At 46.4% G+C, this 25,366-nt stretch overlaps 2 protein-coding genes across 6 annotated transcripts; one reads left to right on the forward strand and one right to left on the reverse strand.

The window, feature by feature from the left end:
• Positions 1-3,749: 3,749 nt before the first annotated feature.
• On the reverse strand, positions 3,750-25,228 carry napbb (N-ethylmaleimide-sensitive factor attachment protein, beta b). Of its 3 annotated transcripts, none has more exons than XM_047021699.1 (11): positions 25,043-25,131; positions 23,410-23,489; positions 22,984-23,100; positions 21,448-21,525; positions 21,303-21,358; positions 21,123-21,207; positions 20,669-20,773; positions 20,494-20,562; positions 20,354-20,404; positions 19,949-20,093; positions 3,750-3,788 (listed from the first exon to the last, which is right to left on the reverse strand). In XM_047021699.1, exons 2-10 carry the CDS (start codon positions 23,452-23,454, stop codon positions 19,992-19,994), a joined length of 708 nt encoding a protein of 235 aa, XP_046877655.1. In that variant the 5' UTR covers positions 23,455-23,489; positions 25,043-25,131; the 3' UTR covers positions 3,750-3,788; positions 19,949-19,991. The 3 variants fall into 3 exon arrangements, with proteins under 3 accessions (XP_046877655.1, XP_046877656.1, XP_046877654.1); XM_047021700.1 differs by lacking the exon at positions 3,750-3,788 and adding an exon at positions 21,876-21,922 and having other exon boundaries at positions 18,666-20,093; positions 25,043-25,228; XM_047021698.1 differs by lacking the exon at positions 3,750-3,788 and having other exon boundaries at positions 18,674-20,093.
• gzf1 (GDNF-inducible zinc finger protein 1) lies at positions 14,050-18,657 on the forward strand. Of its 3 annotated transcripts, none has more exons than XM_047021696.1 (8): positions 14,050-14,501; positions 14,984-15,998; positions 16,103-16,286; positions 16,432-16,607; positions 16,722-16,816; positions 16,936-17,103; positions 17,205-17,362; positions 17,500-18,657. In XM_047021696.1, the coding sequence occupies exons 2-8, from the start codon at positions 15,010-15,012 to the stop codon at positions 18,205-18,207; spliced, it is 2,478 nt and encodes an 825-aa protein (XP_046877652.1). In that variant the 5' UTR covers positions 14,050-14,501; positions 14,984-15,009; the 3' UTR covers positions 18,208-18,657. The 3 variants fall into 3 exon arrangements, with proteins under 3 accessions (XP_046877652.1, XP_046877651.1, XP_046877653.1); XM_047021695.1 differs by having other exon boundaries at positions 14,050-14,436; XM_047021697.1 differs by having other exon boundaries at positions 14,496-14,882.
• Positions 25,229-25,366: the final 138 nt, after the last annotated feature.

Raw genomic sequence — 25,366 nt, forward strand, 5'->3', positions numbered from 1 at the left:
AGAGATTTGTAAGTTAGTAGTAGAACTTTGAAATCAGCTCTGGCTTGGATAGGGAGCCAGTGTAAAGAGATAAGAGTCGATGTTATATGATCAAACTTTCTAGTTTTAGTCAATAGTCTAGCAGCAGCATTTTGCACCCGCTGTAAGTTTTTTAGGTAGGTAATTGGGAGGCCAGAGAACAACACATTGCAGTAGTCCAATCGGGACGTAACAAAAGCATGTATTAGTTTTTCAGCATCATCCTTTGAGAGGAATTTTCGTATTTTGGCAATATTACGTAGATGGAAAAATGCTGTTCTGGTGATTTGCTTAATATGGTACTCAAATGAAAGGTCTGGGTCCATTGTGACTCCCAGATTTTTTACCAGCTGGCTTTGAGATACTTTGACGCCGTCTAAGTCTAAGGTTAGATGGGATAAATTATTTCGGTGTTTTTTCGGACCAAAAATTTGAACCTCGGTTTTATCCGAATTAAGAAGAAGGAAATTTGCAGTCATCCAAGTTTTCAACCCGGAAACACAGGTTTCCATAGCATGTGGAAATTCTCCCGGCTTTATAGACATGTATAGCTGAGTATCATCTGCATAGCAGTGAAAATCTACCCCAAAACTTCTAATTATGTTTCCTAAAGGCAACATATAGAGTGAAAATAACAGAGGGCCTAAAACTGAACCCTGTGGTACTCCGTATTTTACAATGGAGCTCCTGGATGAGCAACCATCATAGTGGACATATTGTGATCTATCAGATAGATACGATCTGAACCACTGAAGTGAAGTACCAGAAATCCCAACATAGTTCTCCATACGTTCAAGGAGAATCTCATGATCTACAGTGTCAAAAGCTGCACTTAGGTCTAGAAGAACAAGGACAGAGCTAAAGCCCGCGTCAGAGGCTAATAATAGATCATTGACTACCTTGGCTAATGCAGTTTCAGTGCTGTGGTGAAGACGAAATCCAGACTGGAGAGGTTCATAGAGCTGATTTGAGGAGAGGTGCTCAGTGAGCTGTTTTGCCACAGCTTTTTCCAAAATTTTGGAGAGAGATGGCAAATTTGAAATGGGCCTGTAATTGCTAAGACAACCTGGATCCAGGTTTGGTTTTTTAAGAAGAGGCTTGATAATAGCTTGTTTGAAATCGTCAGGGACTTGTCCAGTTACAAGAGATTCATTAATAATACTAAGCATGGGCGGTCCAATAATATGGAGAATTTCCCTACAAAGTTTGGCAGGGAGGGGATCGAGAAGGCAGCTAGTGGGTTTCGAGGAATCTATCAGCTTGATGAATGCTTCCATAGAAATAGGGTTAAAGTGAGTGAGAGTCTCAACATGCAGAATGCTGGGTACAGAGGGAAAATCAGTGTTGATGGCCACTCCTCCAGGACTAGTCTGTAGTTTGTCCCTTATTGCATAGATTTTTTGGTCAAAGAAATCTAAGAAATCATTGGGAGAGAGATCTGAACTAACACAGAGTGTACTTTTCTTAGTGAGTTTTGCAACAGTATCAAATAGGAACTTAGTGTTGTGTTTGTTCTTACTAATCAACTTAGAGAAATATTCTGATCTGGACCTGATGAGGACTTGCTTGTACTCTATTTGGCTGTCCTTCCAGGCCAGGCGGAAAACCTCCAATTTAGTGGTACGCCACTTACGCTCTAATTTTCTAGTGGACCTCTTGAGAGTGCGGGTTTCCTCTGAATACCATGGAGCCAGTTTCTTGTCTATTCTTTTCCTTGGTTTGAGTGGAGCAACAGAATCTAGGGATTGCTGAAGAACCAAATTCAGATCCCTTGTTTTAGCATTTAATGATTTATTCGGGACATCAAGTGCTTCTAGTGCAGCGGGTAGAATACTAGCCAGTTCCAGAGCTGTATTTGGGGTTAAGCAGCGGCTAATAGAAATATTCTGGGTGCCTCCAAGGCTCTGGCAGAGATCCATTTTAAAGGTTACCAGGCAGTGGTCTGATAATATAGGATTGTGGGTATGAACAATGACATCACTAATCTTGATTCCCCGCGTGAGAACTAAATCCAATGTATGCGAGTGAAGATGGGTAGGTTTAGAAACCACCTGAGTGAGACCTGTGGAATCCATAAGAGCAGTAAAGGCCTTACTTAGAGGATCTTTTGGGTCATCGACATGAATGTTAAAATCACCCATAATTAAGATATTGTCAGTGTATGTCACAAGATCAGCACTAAAATCAGCAAATTCCTCAAGGAAGAGGGAGTATGGGCCAGGGGGCCGGTATAGAGTAACTATACAAAACGAAGGAGGGGGGGCAACAGTAGTAGAATTAGTCCTTTTTAAAGTAGTTGGTGGTTTCATACAAATTATCTCAAATGATTTAAAGGTATTGACAGATTTTAGGCTGAGGTTGAAGCTAGCTTTATATAACATAGCAACACCACCACCTTTCTTTGAAACACGAGGGATGTGTGAATACGCAAAATCAGGAGGCGAAGCTTCATTCAGGGGGAAATATTCATCAGGTTTTAGCCAGGTTTCGGTGAAACCAATCAGGTCCAGGCTGCAGTCAGACATCAGATCATTAATCAAAACGGCCTTTGTGGATAGAGATCTGATGTTTAGGAGCCCAACATTCCAGTATGGGTTTTTGGCAGCTTTAGACGTAGATAATACTTCTGAAAAGGTGGCACTGTTATCAGGAAACTGAGTTGGAAGAGCAACGGGTGAGCAAGGCTGAATATATATTAAATTGGTATAATTCCTAATAATTGAGGGCCGGAATTTGGAAAAAGGGCGGGGGGCCGACACCGTCTCAATGGGAAAAACAACATCAGCAACCACCCTGGCTACACTACAAGCTGAGCTATCGGGGCCCCAACAGCTCACAGCATGCCTATCAACATACCTATCAGACTCTCTAAGAGACTGTAGCCCGGCTTGTTCTAGTGAGTGTCAGGTCTGCTTTAGAATAGCTTCAATATTCCTAGACAAAAGAAAAGCACCTCTCCAGCTAGGATGGAGCCCGTCACTTTTCAACAAGCCAGGTTTGGCCCAGAAACGAGACCAATTATCTACAAATCCTAAACCCTGTTCTGAGCAAAAGCGAGCCAACCAGCGGTTGAGAGAGACAAGCCTGCTGTAGATCTCGTCAGTCCCCCTAGCAGGTAGTGGGCCAGAGACTATTACTCGATGCCGACTCATCTTTTGAGCAAGGTCACATGCCCGAGCAATATTAACCTTCGTGACCTCTGACTGCCTCAGCCTAACATCATTGGTGCCGACATGAATGACAATATTCTCATACCTATCATCAGTGCGTGCGCCATGTGCCTTAGCTTGGGCATTTGCCTTAGCCCTAGTGCTAGCCAGCACCCTAAGATTAGCTTCTATGTCGGTAGCTCTGGCCCCAGGTACACAGTAAACTGTCGCTGGTCCCTCCAATCTAATGTTACGAGTGATGGAGTCACCGATCACTAACGTCTGCGGAGTCCCACTCCCACCATGCTGCAAAGGTGAAACCGGTGGGGCTAAACTTGAGTCCTCACTCACGCTAGGACTCCCTGTCTGTGATGTTGCGCCAGTCGCATCTAAAGTTACTAGCATACGTTCTTCCTCAAGCGACTGAACGCGACTCTCTAATAGAGTCAACTTTTCGAACAAAATGACACATGTAGGACAATGTGAGTGGGTGTGAGACATTATAATTAACTTACGTTAATAGTTTATGCCAGCCAAGATAATTCGTCAGAACGTTGAATTGGCTAGTTCAACAGGAACAGTAGCGTCGAGCTCCAAGGAAAAAAGCCGTGCCGAGTAAACCTATAATTGAGACAGTAGATGTATAGATTACATCGGTAACGACACAATAAATGAATAAATGAAGTAATATATAAAATATAGCAATAAACAAGACAAAAAAGTTTGGGAAAAGTTTGGAGCAGCTCAGGTGCAGCGCGGTAGGTCGTCCGTGCATCAGCCCAGACCAAGTTCAGGAGAACCTCCACTCTCTTTCCCCTCCATTGCTTCCACATACACCCCTCCTCTGTCTCTCCTGTCATTATGCTCTCAGGTTTTCGGCTCCCCTCCTTCTCCCTCTGCTTCACCCCGGTCTCAGCCTGGTTCCCCCCGGCCCCCCGGCCCCCCAGCCCCCCGGGGGGGATCTGTGCCTGCCTCCGCTCAGCCGTGACCCTCAGGGCTCATCCACCACACTTCCAGGTCCTGCCTGGTGACTGCTAACCTGTTCTTCCCCTTGTTTCAGTCAGTCTCGATCTGGTCCAGAGGATGACTCTTTCTTGTGTTTGCTCAGCCTTGTGACCGGCCTCATCCAACCCACCGCATGCTTGGCTGGGCTACCAGCTTCTTCATCCATCGGGCTTGGCCTGTTTCTGTTTTTGGTATGGGTGCGTGTGAATATCTGTATATGCGTGTGTGAGTGTCTGTGTGTGTGTGTGTGCTGTCTCTCCATGACCCATTTGTCGATCGAACAGAGTGTTCCCCGCTCTGCTCGGGTTTCCATGCCAACGCAGGCAGTGGCAAGACGCATGCTGAGGACCCTGGCTCTGCAGAGTTCATTTCAAGAGACAGTGTCTGTGTGTGCGTGTGTGTCTTTATGTATGAATGAGACCTAGTCCACACCCACAGTACAGTAAACTGTTGGTGCAGTTATAACCAGCAGAATCATTCTTTGCCTATGGAAACACTTTCACAGGCATTCTCTGAGGCTAACCACCAGATTCATTCATAGCAGTGAAAAGCTGAAGTAATGCATTCACATGAACAATGAGTTTAGAATAGCCGGTAGTTATAAGCGGAACTCTACTTACAAAACCACCAATGAGTGAATGGAAAAAGACAGCAGCTGTAGGCTGAGATATCGAAGGTAAACCACTAGATTCATTCATGTGTATTGAGGAAGAAAAAAGACAGATGAGAGAAAGGAGAGACAGAGGAAGAGAAAAAGAGGGAGAAAGTGAGAGGGAGAAGAGAGAGAGAAAGAGAGTGAGGAGCAGAGAAGCGGAGAGAAAAAGAGAGAGGGAAAAGAGAGAGAAAGATAAAGGGAGAGAAAGAGAAAGAAGAATAGACACAGAGAAGATGGTAGATTCCCCAACAGATGCAACGTGTGACTAATTTGGCGGCACCAAGACTTCATCCGACCACGGCCAATTTGTGCAGCTCAAGGTGACCCCTGGGATATCAGACCGGTGTGAATCTGCGTGTGTGTTTGTGTGTCTGCCTGTGTGTTTGTCTGTGTGTGTGTGTGTGTTTGTTTGTGTGTGTGTGTCCCTGTGTTTATGCGTGAGTTTAAGCTTCCAGGAGAATGTGCTCAGTCTGCTCCGTTTAATGCTGTTCCCAGAAGAATCCAGAAGGGATTCATTTTGTAAAAGCATCCCTCAGCCCCCAGTGCCTCCCATCCTGTCTCTCACCCCCCTCCCCCCCACCCCCCCCCTCCCCACCCCCCCCCTCAATATTTCAATATGTTATTCAACAGAATCTCTCACATATTTTTGAACAAGATCTCATCGCTGCAGACCTTGTACTGGCCTTTGAAGTAACGTATAAATAGATGTGCCGCGAAGATAATGAATCTACTGCAACCTAGTTTGTGCATATTCATACACAGTGGTCATAATGAGAAGACAGAACTCTGGGTAGAGAGTTTCTGTAACACATGGCATTCTTCCCGTCAACACATCCGTACAGCATTTCTTTGATAACAAAACAATCAGTTTTGCAGAATCCCAAACAGACACACACTCACTGCTCACATAGTTGTGCCACACCCCTCAGCACACACACACCCACACACACACACACACACACACTGGTGTTTTTAGGAGGATGAATCACCAGCCATCCTTGGGGTTGCTCAGTGATGACTCATTCCCTTCAAACGGCAGTCCTCTAGGAACCTCCGTATCTCCGACACACACACACACGCAAATACCCACACACACCCAGCCTACACACACGCAAATACCCCAACACACCTAGCCTACACACACACGCAAATACCCACACACAACTAGCCTACACACACACACTATACACATGACGAAGTCCACATATGCATGAGAAATTGCAAAGGCTCACAAGTATGAAGGCAGACTTGCACACGTGCACCCCCAGGTGTACGCAAGCATGGTCACACACACACACACACACACACAGGATTTCAGTCTACTTGATATCTGTGACGCACTGGCAGTGGGGGAAGCCCACCATCAGTAGAGGAGTGTGTGTGTGTGCACGCGTGAGTGAGTGTGTGTGTGTGTGAGCCCGTATGTGTGTGTTTGTGTGTTCCAGTCACGTGCCTGGAGAGATGAGTCACTGGCAGGTTTGTCAGGGAGCGGCTGGTGAGAGGGAACGGTGCGATGCGGAGCTCGTCGTTGTCCTGGCGACGTCTCATCTCTCACAGCTCAGAGCTGCTCGGCAACATGGCCGCTTCACCTCAGCCGAGCATCACCTGCAACAGCAGCCACGATGACGCTCCAATCAAAGACCTGTTCAGCCCCTCTCATACGCTGCTGGCTCGCTCATCATGTTTGACAGGGGGGGGGGGGTGGCTTCATCCTACCCAGTCAGGTCTAACTGGTCCATCTCTTCGATGTTTTCAGAAAATGTCTTCAAGCTGTTCCTGCCTTTCATCTACCCTGCATGTCCCAGAGAAACATGTGTGCTTGCGTTCATGGGCATTGGTGTGTATGTACATGTGTCAATGTGTGTGTGTGTGTGTGCGTGTGTGTGTGTGTGCATGTGTCGTCCATGTGCCCCCAGGGTTGGAAAACTGTGGACAGAGATAGTAAAAACAGATAACGCCAACAGGAGAGATAAGTGGCCTAGAATGAATGCGTATGTGTGCACATGTAAGCCTGTGTGTGTGTGTCTGTGGATGTGTGTGTTTCTATGTATATATACTGTGTGTGTGTGTGTCAGGCTGGATGGTGAGAGGAGCCAGAGGAGAAGCTTTCATGGAGCTGCTTTAGGCCGTCTCTCTGCAGGGGGGAGAAGCAGCAGTGGGCCATCGCTCTCCCACCCCAGGGAGGCTGTGTGTGTGTGTGTGTGTGTGTGAGTGGTGAATCCTTGGTCCTGAAGAAGCCCTGGGACAGACATTAATGTTCAGGCAGACTGTAGGTGGTCTCTGCCACAGAATCACCTAGGGAGCTGAGCACAGAACCCCCCCCCCCCCCCCCCCCCCCCCCCCCCGCAGGATCACAAGTGTACCAAACACTTTACACTTAAGAAGATCAACATCAACCTATCAAGCCAGCCATCTCTCCACCAGCACACAGAGCTGTCTGTCCAGAAGGCCTACGGACGGACATCTGGTGTCCCAGATAAGCAGGAAGTACAGAGGAGTAAGTAGGCTGCTGTAAGGGAAGAGGACAATTAAAGCACCTTATCCTGCTGACATCTGACAAGAGGAAATCACCCAGACCACAGTGTTGAAGAGACGGCTCTATTCACACTCATTGGTAGGCTGCACACACACTGACACACACACTGACACACACACTGACACACAGACTGACACACACACTGACACACACACTGACACACACACTGACACTAACACGCTAGTGTGAGGGCTGGAAGCTGAAGCAGAGAGCAGGTACAATGCTGTGAGACTCGGTCTGTTGAGGAGGTGTGTGGTCTAATGTGGGATTGTGTGTGTGGTGCATGTGCAGTTAGGGGGAACAGCGTGTGTGTGTGTGTTTGTGACTGTGTGTGTGACAGTTACTGCCCCGTGAAGAATGTGCAAAATCTATTTGATCATTGGGTTGATGAGGTGGAAGAGAGAGGAGGACAAACTGACTAAAAGAAAAATGATAGAAAAACAGACAGCCAGACTTTTAGACAGACAACCCCACTGCAAACTGCTGTGACAAAACTTGTTACCATGGCAACTCGCTCTCTCTACGGCCATTTGGAACACAAGGTTTTTTCTTTAATGAGAGAAAACTGGTTTGTTTCATCTCCGTCACACACAAGCACACAAACACGTACACACAAACACGTACACACACACATGCAGAAGAGCACAGACAGACAGACACACACACACACACAAGGCTTGGGTATATACCTCTTGGCTTTGAGAGGCAGATTGCTTAGGGTTGTGTGGATTTGCAGATTTGCAGTCTAATGTGAAAAAGATTATATCTAACTTACATATCCACAACATTGGGACCCTCCTGGGAGACCTCCCCTCTATGACCTCAGGTGTCAACCCTCCTCACAAACACACATACACGCACACACACACACACACACACACACACACATACACACACATTTAAATCCACCACTGACATATTGGCAGAAAGAACAGTGGTTTCCATGAAGGGCATTCTATCACAATTTGGAGAGAACAGAGAAATAATCCATTACTAACCCATTACCTTTTCATGTCTTTACATTATACAGGAGATAGTGAGCTTCACTGGAGAGCGAATCACATGACAACGATGAGGACTGCTCTCATAATGTCTATGACTCATAGACCCAGTACCGTACCCCATCACTCTGTTGGCCTGGCTTGTTATCCTGCAAGCTTGCCTCCAAGGCCGTTGCTTGCTGGTGAAAACTCAGCACAGGATGAATTCTGGATCATTCAATTAAACAGACACACAATGGATCATTATCCTCTTCTCTGGCAGCCCCCTTCTCAGGCAATGGCCAGGAGAAAACAACCAATCAGCAGCAAGTAGCCATGGGAGGACAGACTTAGGCGTTTACCAGGGTTCTACTTCCTGATTGGATGATTGGAGATCAAATGAGTGTCTGTCGTGGAAAATGTGACAACATTGTGTTAGTTGAAACTTCTCTGCTTGCCGCTCCAAATCCCTTACTAGCATGCCTGACAGAATGGACGTTGTGACCCACATGGCCTAGAAATATCTTTCCTCCTGGATTGAATTTAATTAAGAAGGATCTCATGTCTCATGATTTGTCCCTTTAGTGGCAGGCCATCATCGTCAACCCTACAGACATGACACTGCATGCATGCACACACTCACACACACACACAGACATAGACACACACACATACACACACACACAGTGATTGTCTTGTTCAGTTTATGTGTCAGTTAAAGTTCTCAATGGAGCTGGCTGACTGAACTCCCTATTCCCTCATTCTGCCTCTCCTCTTTCTCTTCCTCCATTTTTGGACATGCTGAGGGGAGATCAGGTGGAGGACATGCTTTGTTGAACAAAAAGAAAATGGCGTCTTGGAAAACAAAGCACTGTTTCTGTAGTTTATCAGAGCTTAGCTGAGATGAGTGCAGCTCAGAGGAATGCACCGTGGCTCAGCACTGATGTTTCCTCAAGCTTGGAGAACCTGGCAGTGTAAACAGCCAGCCTTCTCTGCTCACCCAGGGAGAGCTACCTGGACTGGGTGTGATCCCACGCAGTTGTCCCCTCCACCCTCCACCCTCTACTCCTCCTCTCTAACCTGGGGGTCAGATGGCTGAGCGGTTAGGGAGTCAGGCTATTAATTAGAAGGTTGTTGGTTTGATTCCCGGCCGTGCCAAATGACATTGTGTCCTTGGGCAAGACACTTCACGCTACTTGCCTCGGGGAGAATGTCCCTGTACCTACTGTAAGTTACTCTGGATAAGGGTGTCTGCTAAATGATTAAATGTGAATGTAACCTGGCACAGATGGGCAGGTGGAAGACCAGCCGCAGCGATCACAGAGCTGCATGTCTGGCCAAGTACATTGGATCTTTTGTTGCTTGATCTGTCTTGGGTTTATACAAGCTGGGTAGAGCTGAGGTTACGTTACTGTAAACAGAGAGCAGACTATGAGCCCCTATAGGAATGTATATTTGGGAACCGGTTGTGTATTTGAAAGACAATCTATCAGAGCTATTGTGTCAACAAGCAAAAATCCAGCAGCGCAGTCTTGTGCTTCCAAAGACAATTTGTGGTTTAGTTCATTGGCCGAGTCTTTTTCCCTTCAACAACCCTCCGAGAAGATGGACGGGTGATGGAGGAGTGGTTAATTTAGACCGGCACGGTTACACAAGAGCTGGAATGCTGCCAAGTTATGCAACCCACAGGATGGGTGAGCCCAGCAGCCAGGGGTTAACCTAGTCCCTTGAGGCCTGCTTTTGTACCACCCCTCTGGGGGAAACCACCACAGCGACCCACAACCATGGATTAGTTGAGGCCTGGTGGGCTACAGTTAGGGTTTGGGAGGATAGGCTGCTTCTAGATCCATACCAGAGGGCTACTCTGACAAACAGAGCCCTGTGAACTCTCCTTTCCTTTCAAATTCCTATCATTTCTCTCTCTCTCTTTCTCTCTCTCTCTCTCTCTCTCTCTCTCTCTCTCTCTCTCTCTCACTCACTTCATCGTTAACTGGCTCAGGTGACCCTACGAACTGTAGACAGATGGAATGTAATTCGTACCAGTGTGTCTGTAGTCATCACACTGCTGTCCCTAACAAGCAGCTCAGCATGTGTTCCCTGTGTGTGTGTGTGTGTGTGTGTGTGTGTGTGTGTGTGTGTATGTGTGTGTTTGTGGTTACTTGTGTGTGTGTGGGTACGTGTGTGTTTTTCATTTAGACGCATATCCACAAAGATCAGACCTAAACCACAGGATATTTCTGACCTCTGGGTGAGTGTAGAGGGAGGGGGAAAGAAAATAAGATGGAAGGGGGAAGGAGAGGTTGAAGGACAGACAGAGCGAGTGAGAGAGGAGGGTGAGTCTATGGAACAAAGTTGGAAGGCTTCCAAAACTCTGTTCTCTAACCAGGCATGAAATTCATGCTGCCGCCACAAAACCAGAACTTGGAAGGAGCCTTGTGCCCATAATTTTGTGTGAGTTTGCATGTGAGTGTGTGTGTGTGTAACATCACGGGGGCTGAGTAGTGGGGGCCAGACAGACGGGTGATGCAATCTACGGAAGAGAAAGAGAGGACATGAGGGTGGCAGAGGAAGGATTTGGGAGGAAGGGAGGGAAGGGATGGGAAGAAGAGAGAGAAGGGAGGTGAGGGAGGGAGAGCAGGAGGGAAGGGAGAGGAGGAAGAGCGAGAGGAAAGGGAGGGGAGGAAGGAGAGATTGGTTTTCGTGGGATTCCAAATCTTCAGGAATGTGCTGACGGTCATGTCCCACTCCGTCAGGGAGAATGTTGCATGCTGGGAAGTCTGGTAAGGGGCCACCACCTGCTGTTGTGTTCTCAGAGATCAGACTGAGGTAAGCTGGAAACCCTCCTCAGCTGAATGCCATCAACCACAGATGTGGGTGGCTTGGACATCAGACACATTATTAATCATTGGACTTTAATGTTTCAAACACTCTCTTGGTAAAGATTTCTCTTTCAGAATACCAGAGCTGATAAGTATCCACCTACACTTAAGACTGAAGTGGAGGATGATCTATTTTTATCAGAACCACACAATGTCAGCACAAACCACACAATGTCCCTGTGTTCCCACACAGACAGGAAGGCTGACTGGTTAACGTGATTGGCATGCATGGACAAATAGTCTATTTGTGAGCATCACAAGTGTGGGTTATTGTCCTTGAGCCGGTGTTTGTGCCACCTGGAGTGTTAAGTGCTGTATACAGTTACACTGGAGAGGAAGCACAAGGACAACTGAAGGAGAGAGGGCTGAGCGCTGTGAATAGAGATGGTGACTCAGAGGCCATTTTTGAAAGTAATTTTATCTATCAGTGCCACACCAATTCCCACCCGTGGTAGTGAAAGGAAAACATGTCCCCATAGAGTGACCACAGAATAGGAAGAGAAGTTAGAGAGGCAAAGCTCATCTTCACACTCTTCATTTCAAAGAAACGTGTGTTACCATCCACTCCCTGGATGATGGCATGGAGGCTACATCTACATCAAACCTGCCTCGTTGCCTTTCATGTCTAACTCAAAGTCATCAAAAAAAAGGTCATCACTGCATTTTAACAGAGATGAGGAGAACTGACTCTCTTACACCCACGGTCAGTTCCCCTGTTGAGCCGGTGTGATTTGTCCTGTCTGCTTGTGATACTTGGTGGTTGGGAGTGATCCGGGCCTGCTCTGGACAGTGTGAAGGTGGTGTAGCATGCTGCCACTGAACATGCAGAAGAGTGGAAGAGAAGAAGAAGTGAGAGTGAGCTGGAGAGATTACTTGTGACAGGTCTGTATGTGTGTGGGTTTTGTGTGTGTGTTTGTGTGTGTGTGTGTGTGCCTTGCCTACATAACACACCCACAAATGAGCTACATTAAGTCAATGTAGAGTAAATGACTCAGGTTTCTCCCTCCTTACATAATCATGGATGGAGATTTCCAGTCATTCACAAAAAAAAAACAGAACCCACAAATACAACAAAAACTCTCCAGCAGAACAGCAGTCAACCATTCAGTGAACTTATACGTGGCCATAACTTGCCTGCTAAGCACAAGATGGAAAAACAACTATTTGTACAGTAATGACCAAAGGTTATTCAGAGCCCAAAAACATGCTATTTCACAAACCATGATTCCCTTACAGAGTTCAGTTCTCAATGGAATGGAGGCAGCAGACACCACAGAATGCTAACTTGGACTCAGATATGATTGGCCTGGCACTGGTCATGTGGTCGGATAGGAGAGCAGAAAGAATTCTGTGGCTGTTCTGTGCCGTGAGCTGCAACAGTTCCGTGTTGGGGTGTGTTACCATGGCGGGTTCACTACATCTACTGCTATGCACTGGTCCGCTGAGGACACAGTTTCAACCTCACCGCATCTTAGTCAAACTGTTTGCATGACTTCAGAGAAGAAAAAGCCCCTCTAAGCACACTGAATTCTGCAGTGTTGTTTCATAAATGTCCTCTAAAAACCAGTAGATGAGCACCTCTTCTCGGTTCATGTTCACGCAGTGTTGGGGCACGCTGTTGTTTTTAGCATCAGGATGCGTCGGACATCATTTTTGCCACATGGAGTCCTAGCTCGAGCTAACAAGGCCGAACGTTGGACATTTCCTGTGTCGAGCGTCTCACCTTCTATGAACCCCATGACATCCCATCCCATGACTAACAACATGGCGACGCATCTCCACAAACATCAAGTCTATCAATAGACCTAGTTCATCATCTGGTCACAAGTTGACTCTTTCATCTGCGTTCTTCACACTGTAGTCTTTGATAAGGGATGGAAGCCCTGGAGGACTGGACGCCTGGAGATAGTATCTCCTGTCCCACCCTGCACCCTGTGACACCTGATGCAGAACTATAAAACCTCACGTGCAACACCCTTTTAACCCAATCCCTAACCACAGCTGGTGAGGAGATAGTCCAAGCATTGTCGTAAAACATTTATATGATCTGCTTTTACTATGTTTTTTTTTTTTGTTGCTATTTCCTGATCCCTCAGCCTGCAGAATATGACAACCCGTACATTGAACCCATGAGAGAGAGAGAAGAAGAAAAACTGAAAATACCTTGGTAATGCCATGGCAAATGAAAATCATTATTTTTAATAACAGAAAAAAGCACAAACTTAATCTCTCTTCAACAATCATTCCATCTTTGTTTACGGAATCTGAGCGCTTGAACTACATCCAACGATGATCATTAGTTACAGGCAACCCAACATTATGAAAGGTTTTCTGAATTGGGTCAAAGAGTAAAGGTTGAAGGGTGCTTTGACGTGCGTGCGCGCGCGCTCGTGCGTGGGTGCGTGCGTAGGGTAGCTTCAGCAGACATGGTGGCGGTGTTCCAGCCCTGAGCTGAAAACCACAGCCTCTGGTCGACAGGAGACCAGTATGAATCACCGGAAGAGCATGAGAGTTTGCAGAACTCATTAGGGCAAATGTAAGGTATATGGATTTCCTCGGTCAATAAAAAACCTTGGCAGCTGAACAGCACCCCAGTGAATCCTCAAGTAGCTTAACATTCACCCTTGGAATGACAGTGTAGGCTACGTTCAGAAAATGGTGTGGCTGATTATCACGTTGGGTTGAGTTCAAGAGGAATAAAAGAGAGGCATCTGGGCTTGTTTATTTGTTAACTTACTGTTTATTTAAATGTTACAGTTGTTTTGACACACATCATTCGTTTCTAAGATAAATACTGATCCATTTTAATCAGCCAACCACAAATCAAAAGCGCGTTTGAATAACCGAACACTGGTCTTGAAAATATTGCTAGTTGAGGAATCAGGTGGAACAATATGATAAAATGACACCACCGTGTGGACATTAAAAGTAAATGCTAAACAATTTGTCTGAGATCGGAGCACGGTAACATGTCGATTTTTTTGGGGTCTATGAGCACAGTTAAATATGCTCTATGCTGCAATACATAAAAATGCATAAAGACACATAGGTAGGCTAGATTCTGACAACTTTCGGAGCTTAACTCATTTCGACGACCCGGATATCCATTGGGACCATTACGTCAGTCTCCGTGGAGCACATTTTACAGGAAATACTTTCGATGGAAGCCGCTTGCAAGCTACATTTATAAAGGACTGCCATTACCGAGTTTACGGTAAGAAAGCTGGCGACGCGCATATCACCATCTGTGCTGATGCTTACAACATTGAAACACCATAAGTATGAACTAGCTGACTACAACTCATTTTCTTTTCAGACTTACAGCTAGCAGTCTTTGATTAGCCGCAATAGATTGTTAAGCGGATCTCGTCTTGTTCATCAGCTAGCCAGCAAGCTATACCTTAGCATAGTTATTTTATTATAAATGTTTGGACATGTTAATGGCTAGCTAGCTGGTTAATAATTGAGTTCAGGTGCATGGATTACAATAATAACGTGTCCAGGTATCCAACGTTAGCTAGCTGCTCAATTAGTTCCGGACTAACTAGCTACCTTGCTAGCCCGCTGTTATGAGTAACGATAGATTAATGTTGTGCTACTAGCCTGCTAGGTCCCAAAGCACTGTATATGGCTGTCATTCGAAAGCATCGCATGGAAATTGTTAGTACTCACCAATATGAATAAAGACTTGTATATCTTAGACTTTGAGTCGAAATGGAGGTGAAAATAAATGTCAAAAACATCTACTTCTCATATTGTAGGTTCTTCCGAACAGTACCGAGGAAACATGAGCTACCAGCTCTTGGCCGACAGCCATCATGAGGACATGCTGGAGGCTATGCACCAACTGAGACAGAAAGGTCACCTGTGTGACGTCACAGTACAGGTGAATTTCCAAGGAGAGCTGGAAGAGTTTGAAATCCATCAAGTGGTGCTAGCCGCTTCCAGTGGCTACTTTAAATGTATTCTACTTGCCCAAGATGCTCCCAAGAAATTGTTCCTCACCAATATACACACCACTGATTTCAGCACGTTTTTAGAGTATGTATACACTGGTAAAGCGCAGATTGCCAAAGAGAGAATCTGTGACATTCATGAGATGTCAAAACTGTTGGACTGTAAGATGCTTACTGAGGCTTGCAACTTAGTTTTGAATAGAGAAACATCAAGTGAACCTATAACAGAAACATCACAAGAGACAAAGGGAGGTTTAGATGCTGTGAAGTTGACACTAAATACTAGAGTTGTGAAACTGCCAAGAAGGTCTTGGATAAAGAGATCCATGGATCCAAGGATTGCTGAGAATAAAGAGGTAAGCCCTAAAGAGGCAAATGTCAAGATCACGGCTGAGGTGAAACCTGAACTCACGGGGAGAAGGCTAAGCAACCGACTGGCAGGCCGCAAGGTCTATGTTGGCCTTCCTAAGAAGCGGAGACTAAAGATCACCTCAGGTCCGGCGGAGAACTCCGACCAGGAAGCACCCGGCTCCTCCCAGGAGGACGAGGCTCCGACGGAAACTGTGATGGAGGGAGAGGAGGAGGAGGAGGAGGGTGACCAGGAGGAGGAGGAGGACTCTGAGAAAACGGGAGACGCTGATATCCAGGAAGAGGAACCTGGGGATGACCCCGTGTTCATGGAGGAGGAGGAAGAGGGGGAGGAGGAGGAGGAGGCAGAGGGCACGAGAAGGAGAGTGGCCAAGCGAGGTGACACTCAGTACAAGTGTGAGAAGTGCCAGCGGACATTTCTCTATGAGAAGAGTTACATGAAACACATCAGGTGGGTGCTGGGGTTTGACGAATCGGTCACAGCCAGCGATGTAGTCGTGATTGTTGTCATAAAGTGTCACCTGTCCCTCTGTGTGTGTGTGTGTGTGGTTCCAGTGTGAGTCATGGTGTCCAGGCGGAGGTGGTTTACCGCTGTGACACCTGCCAGCAGACTTTTGCTAACCGCGGGAACCTGAAGATCCACGAGAGGCACGTGCACAACGACGAGCGGCTCTTCTCCTGCGACGTCTGCACCAAGACCTTCAAACGCAAGAAGGACGTCATCCGTCACCAGCGGCAGGTGACGTCCGGTGGAATCAGTTCGAATGACTCGGGATTCTCACGTCCAAACAGCTTCTGCCACCGTGCCTTTCTGTCTGCAAGTGGCCCTGTTGAATGACTACTGTTTTTACGATGTTGAATTATTTTGCTAAATGTTCTCCCAGGTCCACGAGGGCGGAGCAGGGGCCATGCGCCATGTCTGTCCGGTCTGTAGCAAGTCTCTGAGCTCCCGGACCGCCCTCACGCTGCACGAGAGAACTCACACGGGAGACAAGCCCTTCGAGTGTTCCGAGTGTCAGGCCAGGTTCTCCCAGAGCTCTGCTCTCAAGACGCACCGCAGGTACCCGCACAGCCAGCCTGAGCAGCTCGGAAAACAGTCTGCTCTGCGGGTTTCATTATGAGGTCATATGGATCGTTATTATTGATCTGATTGGTCTATGCATGTGTGTTTCAGGATCCACACTGGAGAGAAGCCGTTTGCCTGTGACCAGTGTGAAGCCAGGTTTAACCAGAAGCACATGCTGTGCTACCACAAGAGGTCGCACACAGGTCAGTGTGCATCCACAGCTCTTGGTACAATTTCCCCATTCAGCAGCAACAGTGACTGACGCGAAGCCCAGTCGCATTTAGCTGAATAGATGTATCGCTCTTGTGTTGTTGTCTCCCAGGAGAAAAGCCCTTCATGTGTGAGAGCTGTGGGAAAAGCTTTGCGTCTAAAGAATACCTGAGGCATCATGCCAACATCCACACCGGCTCCAAGCCGTACAAGTGTGAACGCTGCGGGCGAGGCTTTGCACAGAGAAACTCGCTCCACCAGCATATGAAAACACACACAGGTGAGCGCACACACACACACGCATATCTTAACACACATATCAACATATTTTTGATGATCTGTTGTCGTGTCGCTATGTGTATCCGTGTGTCTGTGGGTCAGGTGAGCGTCCCTACAGCTGCACCTTCTGTGACAAGAGCTTCACCCAGCTGAACGCCCTGCAGAGGCACCAGCGGATCCACACAGGGGAGAAGCCCTACATGTGCGGCCTCTGTAACCGCACCTTCACCGATAAGTCTACCGTCCGCAGGCACACCATGGTGAGGCCGATATACCTGCACAGGAAAACACCCTGCCTGTGATTCATTGACTTACTATTTCACTTTTAAGTACATAAAAATTATCTAACTGTGTGTTTGTGTAAAGTGAGAGATGTTTCTTATCCTGTCGTTGACAGACTCATGACATGGACGCGCCCTGGAAGAACTATCTGGTGGTTCTCAAGGGAAATATGGAGGACAAAAAGCCCAAAGGCTTAACCAAGGTCAAGGTTCAAAAGACTGGAGATACGAAGAAGCCGAGAGGAGCCGCATCTGGAGATGGGAGTAAGATCCAGGAGGGGGCAGTGATGCTTCCAACCGGGCCCGTCACCCTCCCTGCCGACTGGACCGGTCCAGGCACCATCGCCCTGGTCGGCCACCCCAGCCAGGGAGGCATCATGGTCATCCAGACAGAGGGCACCCAGATCGTCACCGACAGCACAGGGAACAGCATCCTCTCCCTGGACGGCTCCACCATCGGCATTCCCTACTCCATCCCCGTCTCCATCTCTCACTCCATTCCCTGCTCGTCCTCCGAGGCCATACTGGCTCACGTGTCCGAAAACCCCTCCATCCCCACTGCGTCCGTACTGGAGACCGTGGTCTCTCAGACCCTGCTGGCTCCTGTTACAGTGGTCGAGTCAGCCTCGGAGATGGGGATTACAGGCTCCGAGGACAAGGAGGTAGCAGAGAGCGTTTCTGTCTCAGGGGAGGACTGTGTTACAGTGCATGCAGCCGACCTGGAGACAGAGGTGTATCAGTTAGCATCTGTTCCCTCTGACAGAGAACAGAGTGCTACTGAGGACTCTGGTGCTTTAGGAGCCATGGTCGTCTCTATTAACTAGACCGTACACCAACTGTGTTTAAGCAACTGGGGTTTGCATCGAGCTCATGCAGACCTTTTAGGTGGAATATCTACCCGGATGTGGTTTGTTTTTATGTCGTTAGAAGCGATCATGTTTCATAGGATTCAGTTCAACATTTTAACAGAATGCCTCTTCAGTCTTGTGAGTTGGGCAGTGGGTTGTCATACGTCTGAGGTCCAGTCTGATACTGCATAGCACGCCTCCAGATCCAACGTGTTATGATCATTCTTCAATCAGACTTGCAGCTTGTGTGGTGCACTTTTAAACTGACATTACATACAGTATAATATGGTACAAATCTGTGGAACTCATCCATAATTGTTTTGTTTTCACAAAATGAGATGAATAAAAACCAGGCTAGTCTTGGTTATGATATAAAGATCATGCCTGGAAAAGGTAGTGATACCACGTGTTCAAAGACTTCACAAAAAAAACAGATATTGGTGTTTTTTTATTACTGTACATTTACACAGATGGACAGAGTCAATAAAAAGACCATTATTTAGCCAGAGATATTTAGGTTGATTCAGTAGAAACGTTAGCTAACCCCTGTGCAGTCCGTTCACGCCAATCCAAGTAACACGACAGTAAGCTGCCCGCTGACATGCTCTAGAAGGGCATCTAGGAGGTGCTCTACAGGTGAACCTAAGTCACAACATACCACACAACGGGCTACATGGAACAGGCTGTTTGAAGAGACTGCCCTCACGTGTACAGGGAAGGTAGAACTAGTCCATTTAAAAACACACATACGGGCAGATACTTCACACTGCTGGACATACAAAGTAAAAAATGTATTGGTGGTTCATCCACCCCCTTAAAAATCAGTTGATAGTAAATTACAAAAAAGAAGAGACTCAGGGAAACCATAAACCCACCGTCAAAATGTATGATGATTTTAAACAGTCTAACTTGTACAAGTGATGTCCTCAGGAGTAGGCAGGACTACTGTGCTTGCTCAGGCTACAACAACAACCACTCAGATGGCAGGACTACTGTGCTTGCTCAGGCTACAACAACAACCACTCAGATGGCAGGACTACTGTGCTTGCTCAGGCTACAACAACAACCACTCAGATGGCAGGACTACTGTGCTTGCTCAGGCTACAACAACAACCACTCAGATGGTGTGATTGTTTTTCCTTCTGTCACAAAATCCCTGATAATACATTTCCTGTTGGGTGTCACACACATACTATGATGGTCACTATCAACCAAACAACCTTTAGAAATAAAACAAAATACACTAATAATTCCAAGTATTTGATATTAAAATATATGCTCATATAGTTACTCATCTCTAGATTAAAAGCCAGTCACATCTGCTGAAACTGAAGACCAAATCGCCACTGTAGAAATCATGCAGTGCTTGATCTCAATGCTAACATCTTGATAATGCTTCAGTAGAAGTGGTCTGGACCTCTCAGATCTCCTTGGTTACTGGTCGACCAGAGGAGAGGGACCGGCTGTCATCCACAGAGACGTGTGTTATAACGGCTCCACACCCTGACTACCTTTGGTGGATGTTAATACTGAGACACAGTAGAAACCATAGAACTATAAATAAATGGTACATTTGGAATGAAACCCAAGTATCCTGATCTAAAGATGCTCTTTAGGCATTGCTGTTGAGTGTAGATGTGTAGTCTATGGAGACTCTGTAGTGAGTCATTACACTAACACAATAGGAGATGATGGAGGAGGGAGAGGAGAGGCATACCAGGGCAGGTCCCCTCGCTAAGAGGCTTCTCCCTGAGGTAACTTCACTTCAGGTCGCCCTCATCGCCCTGGATGCTCTTCTTAATGCGCAGCAGCATGGTGGTGTGCCACTGGTCCAGGCGAGAGATGGAGTCAAACTCCTTCACCTGACGGCAGACGTAGAAAGAAAGAACAGACACACAGGGACAGAGGTACATGGTGAGGTTTAAGGAGTTGTCAGGAAGTAGGCTAATAATTTCATATTATTGAAATGATCAAAGCCCACTAGAATGGTTCAAAAAACACCAAATGTCATTCATATTCAGTAAGGGATTGTCAGTACCAGCAGACAACGATGCCAAATTATTTGGTAGAAAGAATCTTTTTTGAGAATTATAGGGAGAAAGAAAGGCTAAAAAAGGCTTACTGCTTCTGTGAAACCCTCACTGTTCTGTTCCTCATGAGCTTCCAGAAGTTTCTATCAAAGACAAAATCTAGGTTAGAAACAAGGGCTGGAATAACAAATGAGCAGAAACATGTTGTCTGTCAGTCATTCAGGTCATGCACCTTCAACAGCTTGCATTCTCTGGAGTCAGAGAAAGCAGGAAACATCTCCTCGTACTTCTCCACAGCCAGCTGCCGGAAGAATTTAGTTTAGAATTAAAATTCAGAATTTAGCGGCGAAACCATGACAACAAACACTAGGAGATGACGTTGGGTTCTAAGAGACAGGAGAACAAACCTTTGCGTTCAGCTCATCCACGATGAAGTGGCACAGGGAGGCTTTGAAGAAATATTCCTTGGCGCTGTATTTCAAGAGGGGGTTATCCATGGTGCTGGATCCAACCTGGCAACCACACAAACATACAGTGGATTTTAGAAGACCGCTTCAGCATGGGTACATCAAAGTCAACTCCCTAAAATCAGAACCCATAGATATATAAAAAAACTAGATGTCTTACGGCAGAGTCTGGAACGTCCGCACATGGCGGCCATCTTGCTACAGTCAACTCGCTCACCCATAGAATTGTGTTGAGGCTACATGTACTTTTTAAATGACCATAACCTGCTCAATTTTCAACCGATTTTTTAAAGGTTTGGTTTGTTATCAACGTGCGGACGTTCGACTCCGTTGTCCGGCAACGCGGACGTGACATCTACGTAGTGTGTATATATATATCTATGTCAGAACCCACCTGCTCGTAAATCTCAATGGCCCTCTGGTACTGTTCCATCTGGGCGCTGTAGGCAGCAACCTTCAGTAGACACTTGTTAGCAGAGCTGTGAAACAGACATGGGGAGATGTGAAGTAGACAGACAATCTTCTCCAGGGTCTACATAACCTGAGCTGTACCCAGGGCCGGAAGGATACCCACCTGTTAGACTCCTCTCCCTTATAGTAGTCTGCTGCCTGCTCGTAGTGGGCAATCGCCTAAAGAAAACCCAGACAAGAGATGTAAAACTGGGAACTACCTGTTTTTCAAGCGCATTACTTTGAGGAGGAGAAAAAAAAAACCTCACCTTTTCAACGTCCACCATCTCCGACTCGAAGATCTCTGCGATGGTGATGTGGTGTTTGGCTGCAATGGTGAACCTTCCCTGGAGAACCAGACGGAAGGAATTGTTACAGACTGGATGCAGAGGAGCCTGGCGTCGATATGGCTGCTGCTAGCGTCCTTCCTCAGCTAAAGCACAGGGAGCAGGACACCACTACAGCCAGAAGCCTCACAACCACTAGGAGAGGAACTAGCAAATCCTACAGTGTCACATCTATTTCACATCTCCATGCGACAGAACAAGGAAGCATAACACTAAGTACCTGTACTCAGAAATGCTTAAAAGCGTCTCAGTTTGTAACGTCGCAGGCACAAGCACCCTATAGTACATGCCTGGCAGATGGGGAAAGTGGCTCACAAAGAGCGGATGGTGTGTATTTCTGTGCATCTTACCATGTCTGTGTATATATCGATGGCTGCATTTAAACACTTGATTGCCTCTAATGGCAGCATTAAAAGGAAAAGGAGGAACAGTCAGACTGGGAGGACAATGTTAGTGATAGTATAAACACATACGAGGGGGGGCTGGGAAGTTACATCTAGCTATCATCTCTTACAAACTGTACTTAAACATCACCCTCAGGGTACATTTCATAAACATTCATTTGGGACAGTAATATAGTAGCTATACGTTATGATGTAGTGAAAGACTTACCAACATATGCAGTAGCTTATACACAGAAAGGTCAAGGTTACATCATCTATTGAATTGTCTTGTTCTCGAGTGCTGGATCTAACTACGCATATGGGGATGAACACTGCCATATCCTTCTATAAATCACTGCTGAAGGCTTGTACTAAAGATATTAAATCCGTGCACTGAGTAGACAATACGGCAGACAAACCCAGATAATAACCCCACTACTGCTCTAGAGAGAGAATCACAAGTGCAGAGAGAAACTCCACTCCAGCCGATTCAAATGAGTTATGAATTCAAGAGAAATATGTCAAATCCCCAGAGCTCTATCTCCTTCACCTCAGGAGGAGTTTGAGATTGACAGTAGACGGCAGAATCAGGTTATGCACTTGGTAAACTTGCATCACGACTCAAACTCAAGCATCTTGTGTCCTGATTTCTGCATCCCCCATCAGAGAGCTATCGCTCTCATCTCAGTATTTTGGAGAGCAAGGGGAACAAGAACTCTCTAGGAAATCCTTTGAACTGGATCTCATTAGGACTTGTTCCAGCAGACTAAACTGGTCCCCCTGTTGAGAGTTTGCTCCAGTTCTACAGCCTCAGATCCCTGTGTTGGGAATGTGGACGCACCGACCCATCAGTCTAACTGGGCTGTGTTGGACGGGCTCCTGCCGTGAGGCGTCTCAGTCTGCCTACCCTCCAGCTCTCAGGAGAGCTGGTCCTTTAGTGTCTGTTTCGCTTCGTCGACCGCCTATCCTCCGGTTGCTGTGGAGACGGCTCGTGTATATATAGTTCAGACAGGAGAAGAAAGAGCCTTGAGCTGTCACCAGGCTGGGGAGATAGCGTAGCTGCGGTCAGGCTCACCGTTAGGGTCGGCCTTCTTGAAGGCGTTCCCTGCGTCGATGAAGCTGCAAGCAGAGTCGTGTTTGTTCTGGAGCTGCATGTGGAGGCGGGCTGCCTTGCAGAACGCATTACCGGCAGCTGGAGAGAAGGACACACACACACAAGCAGATAAGGTGGGTCAGCTGGCTGAGCGGTTAGGGAATCAGGCTATTAATGAAAAGGTTGCCGGTTCGATTCCCAGCCGTGAAAAATGACGTTGTGTCCTTGGGCAAGGCACTTCACCCTACTTGCCTCGGGAGGAATGTCCCTGTACTTTCTGCAAGTCGCTCTGGATAAGAGCATCTGCTAAATGACTAAATGTAATTCAACATAACTTGAAAGGATCGCCGCTTGTTTTTCCAGGACTAGCGATGGTGTTTATCATTGAGAGAGAAACCAGAAACCCACCGCTCCAGTTCTTGGCCATCTTGAACATGTTGGCTGCCCTGGCATACATCTCACACGCCTCCTCCACTCTATGGGGCCCGCTGGAAAGACAGGAAAGAAAAACATGAACATTCAACAAAACACTGACACATTGAGGTGGATTTCAATAAACAACGGACAATTCTTAGAAATTGTGCCACCAAAAAGACGCAAACACAGAAATAAATACAAATTGGCTTGCATAATTACAGCACTTCCAGTTTACTCATTCATTTGAAGACAGCTGTGGCTGTCGGAGCCATAGAAATGTAACAGAAACACAACAGTCTGACTACTCAGAATCAGAGTTGTTGGGAAGGAACCAAGCCATCGGATTTGTGATTCTGCTCCAGCTTACAGCCATAGCTGCCTTGACGTCTGTATTGATTTCTGTCTTTGTGATCTACTACTGTAGGTGACCCCTGGGAACTCCCTGGAGCACTAATGATGCCCTGGCCAGCAAATCATATTTGAGCTAGAGGGGATGACATCATTGTTCAGGGTGTCCCCCACCCTCCTCCACCCCCAGCGCTGTGTAGAGGTGTCACAAGGACAGTGCACCACTGAGTCATGACTTGTTTGTATTGCAACAGCACACACACAGTGATAGAAACACATGCAAATCAGAAACACACTAACATTATCTTGAAGAAGAAGGACAGAAACTACTAAAAAGGATACCAAGCAGTGCTCAATGTCTGACAGGATCCTGCCAGATAACTAATTTAGGGCACTTGCACTGATGCTGAGTGATTTTTGAAGCCTGAAATACTTCCACAGACCATAGCTGTGAGTTGGTTGGACAACTTAATACATCTTTAGTATTTCCATTGAGGGGATTGGCTCTTGACTATTTTAATCTTAACTGATTATTAAGCAACGGCATAGTTGTGCTTCAAAACAACATATTCCACATTCAACATTCTGCAGTGCCATTGACAGCACACCTGCCCTAAACCTAAACGAACGATTTCTTAAACAGGTGGTTTAGCAAAGGTGTGATCTATAATCCTTCACAGTAAAACCACTGGGACCGATTTGAAGGAACGTTAAAGGCAAAGGGATCTTAATGTAGGGGAGGCGTACATGATAACACCGCGTTTTGCAGAATTTTGTTATTTTGCCGTTGATTGTGAAGAGGACAAGTATCACCAAGGGACTGCAACCCAGTCCAAACCTCAAATTCTCTAAAGAGGAGCTTAACGCTATACAATATACAGACGCACAACTGCTGAAGGAACCTGGCCGGCGGTTAACAAGCAAATAAGCATAATGGACTAAGTCCATGAGTATTGGCTGAGGTGTTCATTGCATTTAGCTAGGTCTCGCCTAGCAAGCTAAAGTCGACGTTAGCCAGAATGCTAGAGAGCTGTAAGAATAAGATTGCCTTGGGCTAGCAAATTGAATAACTATTATGTCTTCCATTAACATTAGGTATAAAGCTACATCATTTGTATATCAATTACACTTTGAGAGATTATTTTGAACTGTTATGTCGCATCTTGAAATTAAAGGTGATACTCAGTTAATCAGCTAAAACGTTTGTGCGGCTAGCGTTAAGAAAAGGTCTACGCTACTTTGCTGGCACTTGTTTTTTGGTGCAGTGTTTTCTTACCCGCCAAACATTCCTCCCAAGAAAGTCCCTGAAGACTTCACTTTTTTTTCAGCGTCAGCCATAAGCTGAATGGCTTCCTTCTCTTTTCCAGAGTTATCCATTTTCTTAGGACAAAGGTGCAAAACACCGGCTAACAGTTAAATGAAAGTACTAGCACAGGATTCTAGCTAGTAGCTAATGAAGGATTACAGCAGACGGGTTTATTTGGCGTGGGCGTGTACCTACAGTGTCTTATAGCATTCTGGGATTTGGAGTGCTTCTGTCATCAAACAGATGCCTTAAAGAGCAGTATAAACTTCAATTCCATTCGGAAAAGATAACTGA

Source organism: Hypomesus transpacificus, chromosome 6 (assembly GCF_021917145.1).
Source record: "Hypomesus transpacificus isolate Combined female chromosome 6, fHypTra1, whole genome shotgun sequence".
NCBI classification, from domain to species: Eukaryota; Metazoa; Chordata; class Actinopteri; order Osmeriformes; family Osmeridae; genus Hypomesus; species Hypomesus transpacificus.

Bases quoted from the DNA above. Each gene is read 5' to 3' on its own strand.
- gzf1 (XM_047021696.1), top strand. From the start codon at position 15,010: ATGAGCTACCAGCTCTTGGCCGACAGCCATCATGAGGACATGCTGGAG. The intron at 15,999-16,102 runs GTGGGTGCTGGG...GTGTGGTTCCAG, and splicing joins AGTTACATGAAACACATCAG to TGTGAGTCATGGTGTCCAGG. The intron at 16,287-16,431 runs GTGACGTCCGGT...ATGTTCTCCCAG, and splicing joins TCATCCGTCACCAGCGGCAG to GTCCACGAGGGCGGAGCAGG.
- napbb (XM_047021700.1), bottom strand. From the start codon at position 25,143: ATGGATAACTCTGGAAAAGAGAAGGAAGCCATTCAGCTTATGGCTGAC. The intron at 21,526-21,875 runs GTAAGATGCACA...CTGGTTCTCCAG, and splicing joins TCGATATATACACAGACATG to GGAAGGTTCACCATTGCAGC. The intron at 21,359-21,447 runs GTGAGGTTTTTT...GGTTTTCTTTAG, and splicing joins AGATGGTGGACGTTGAAAAG to GCGATTGCCCACTACGAGCA.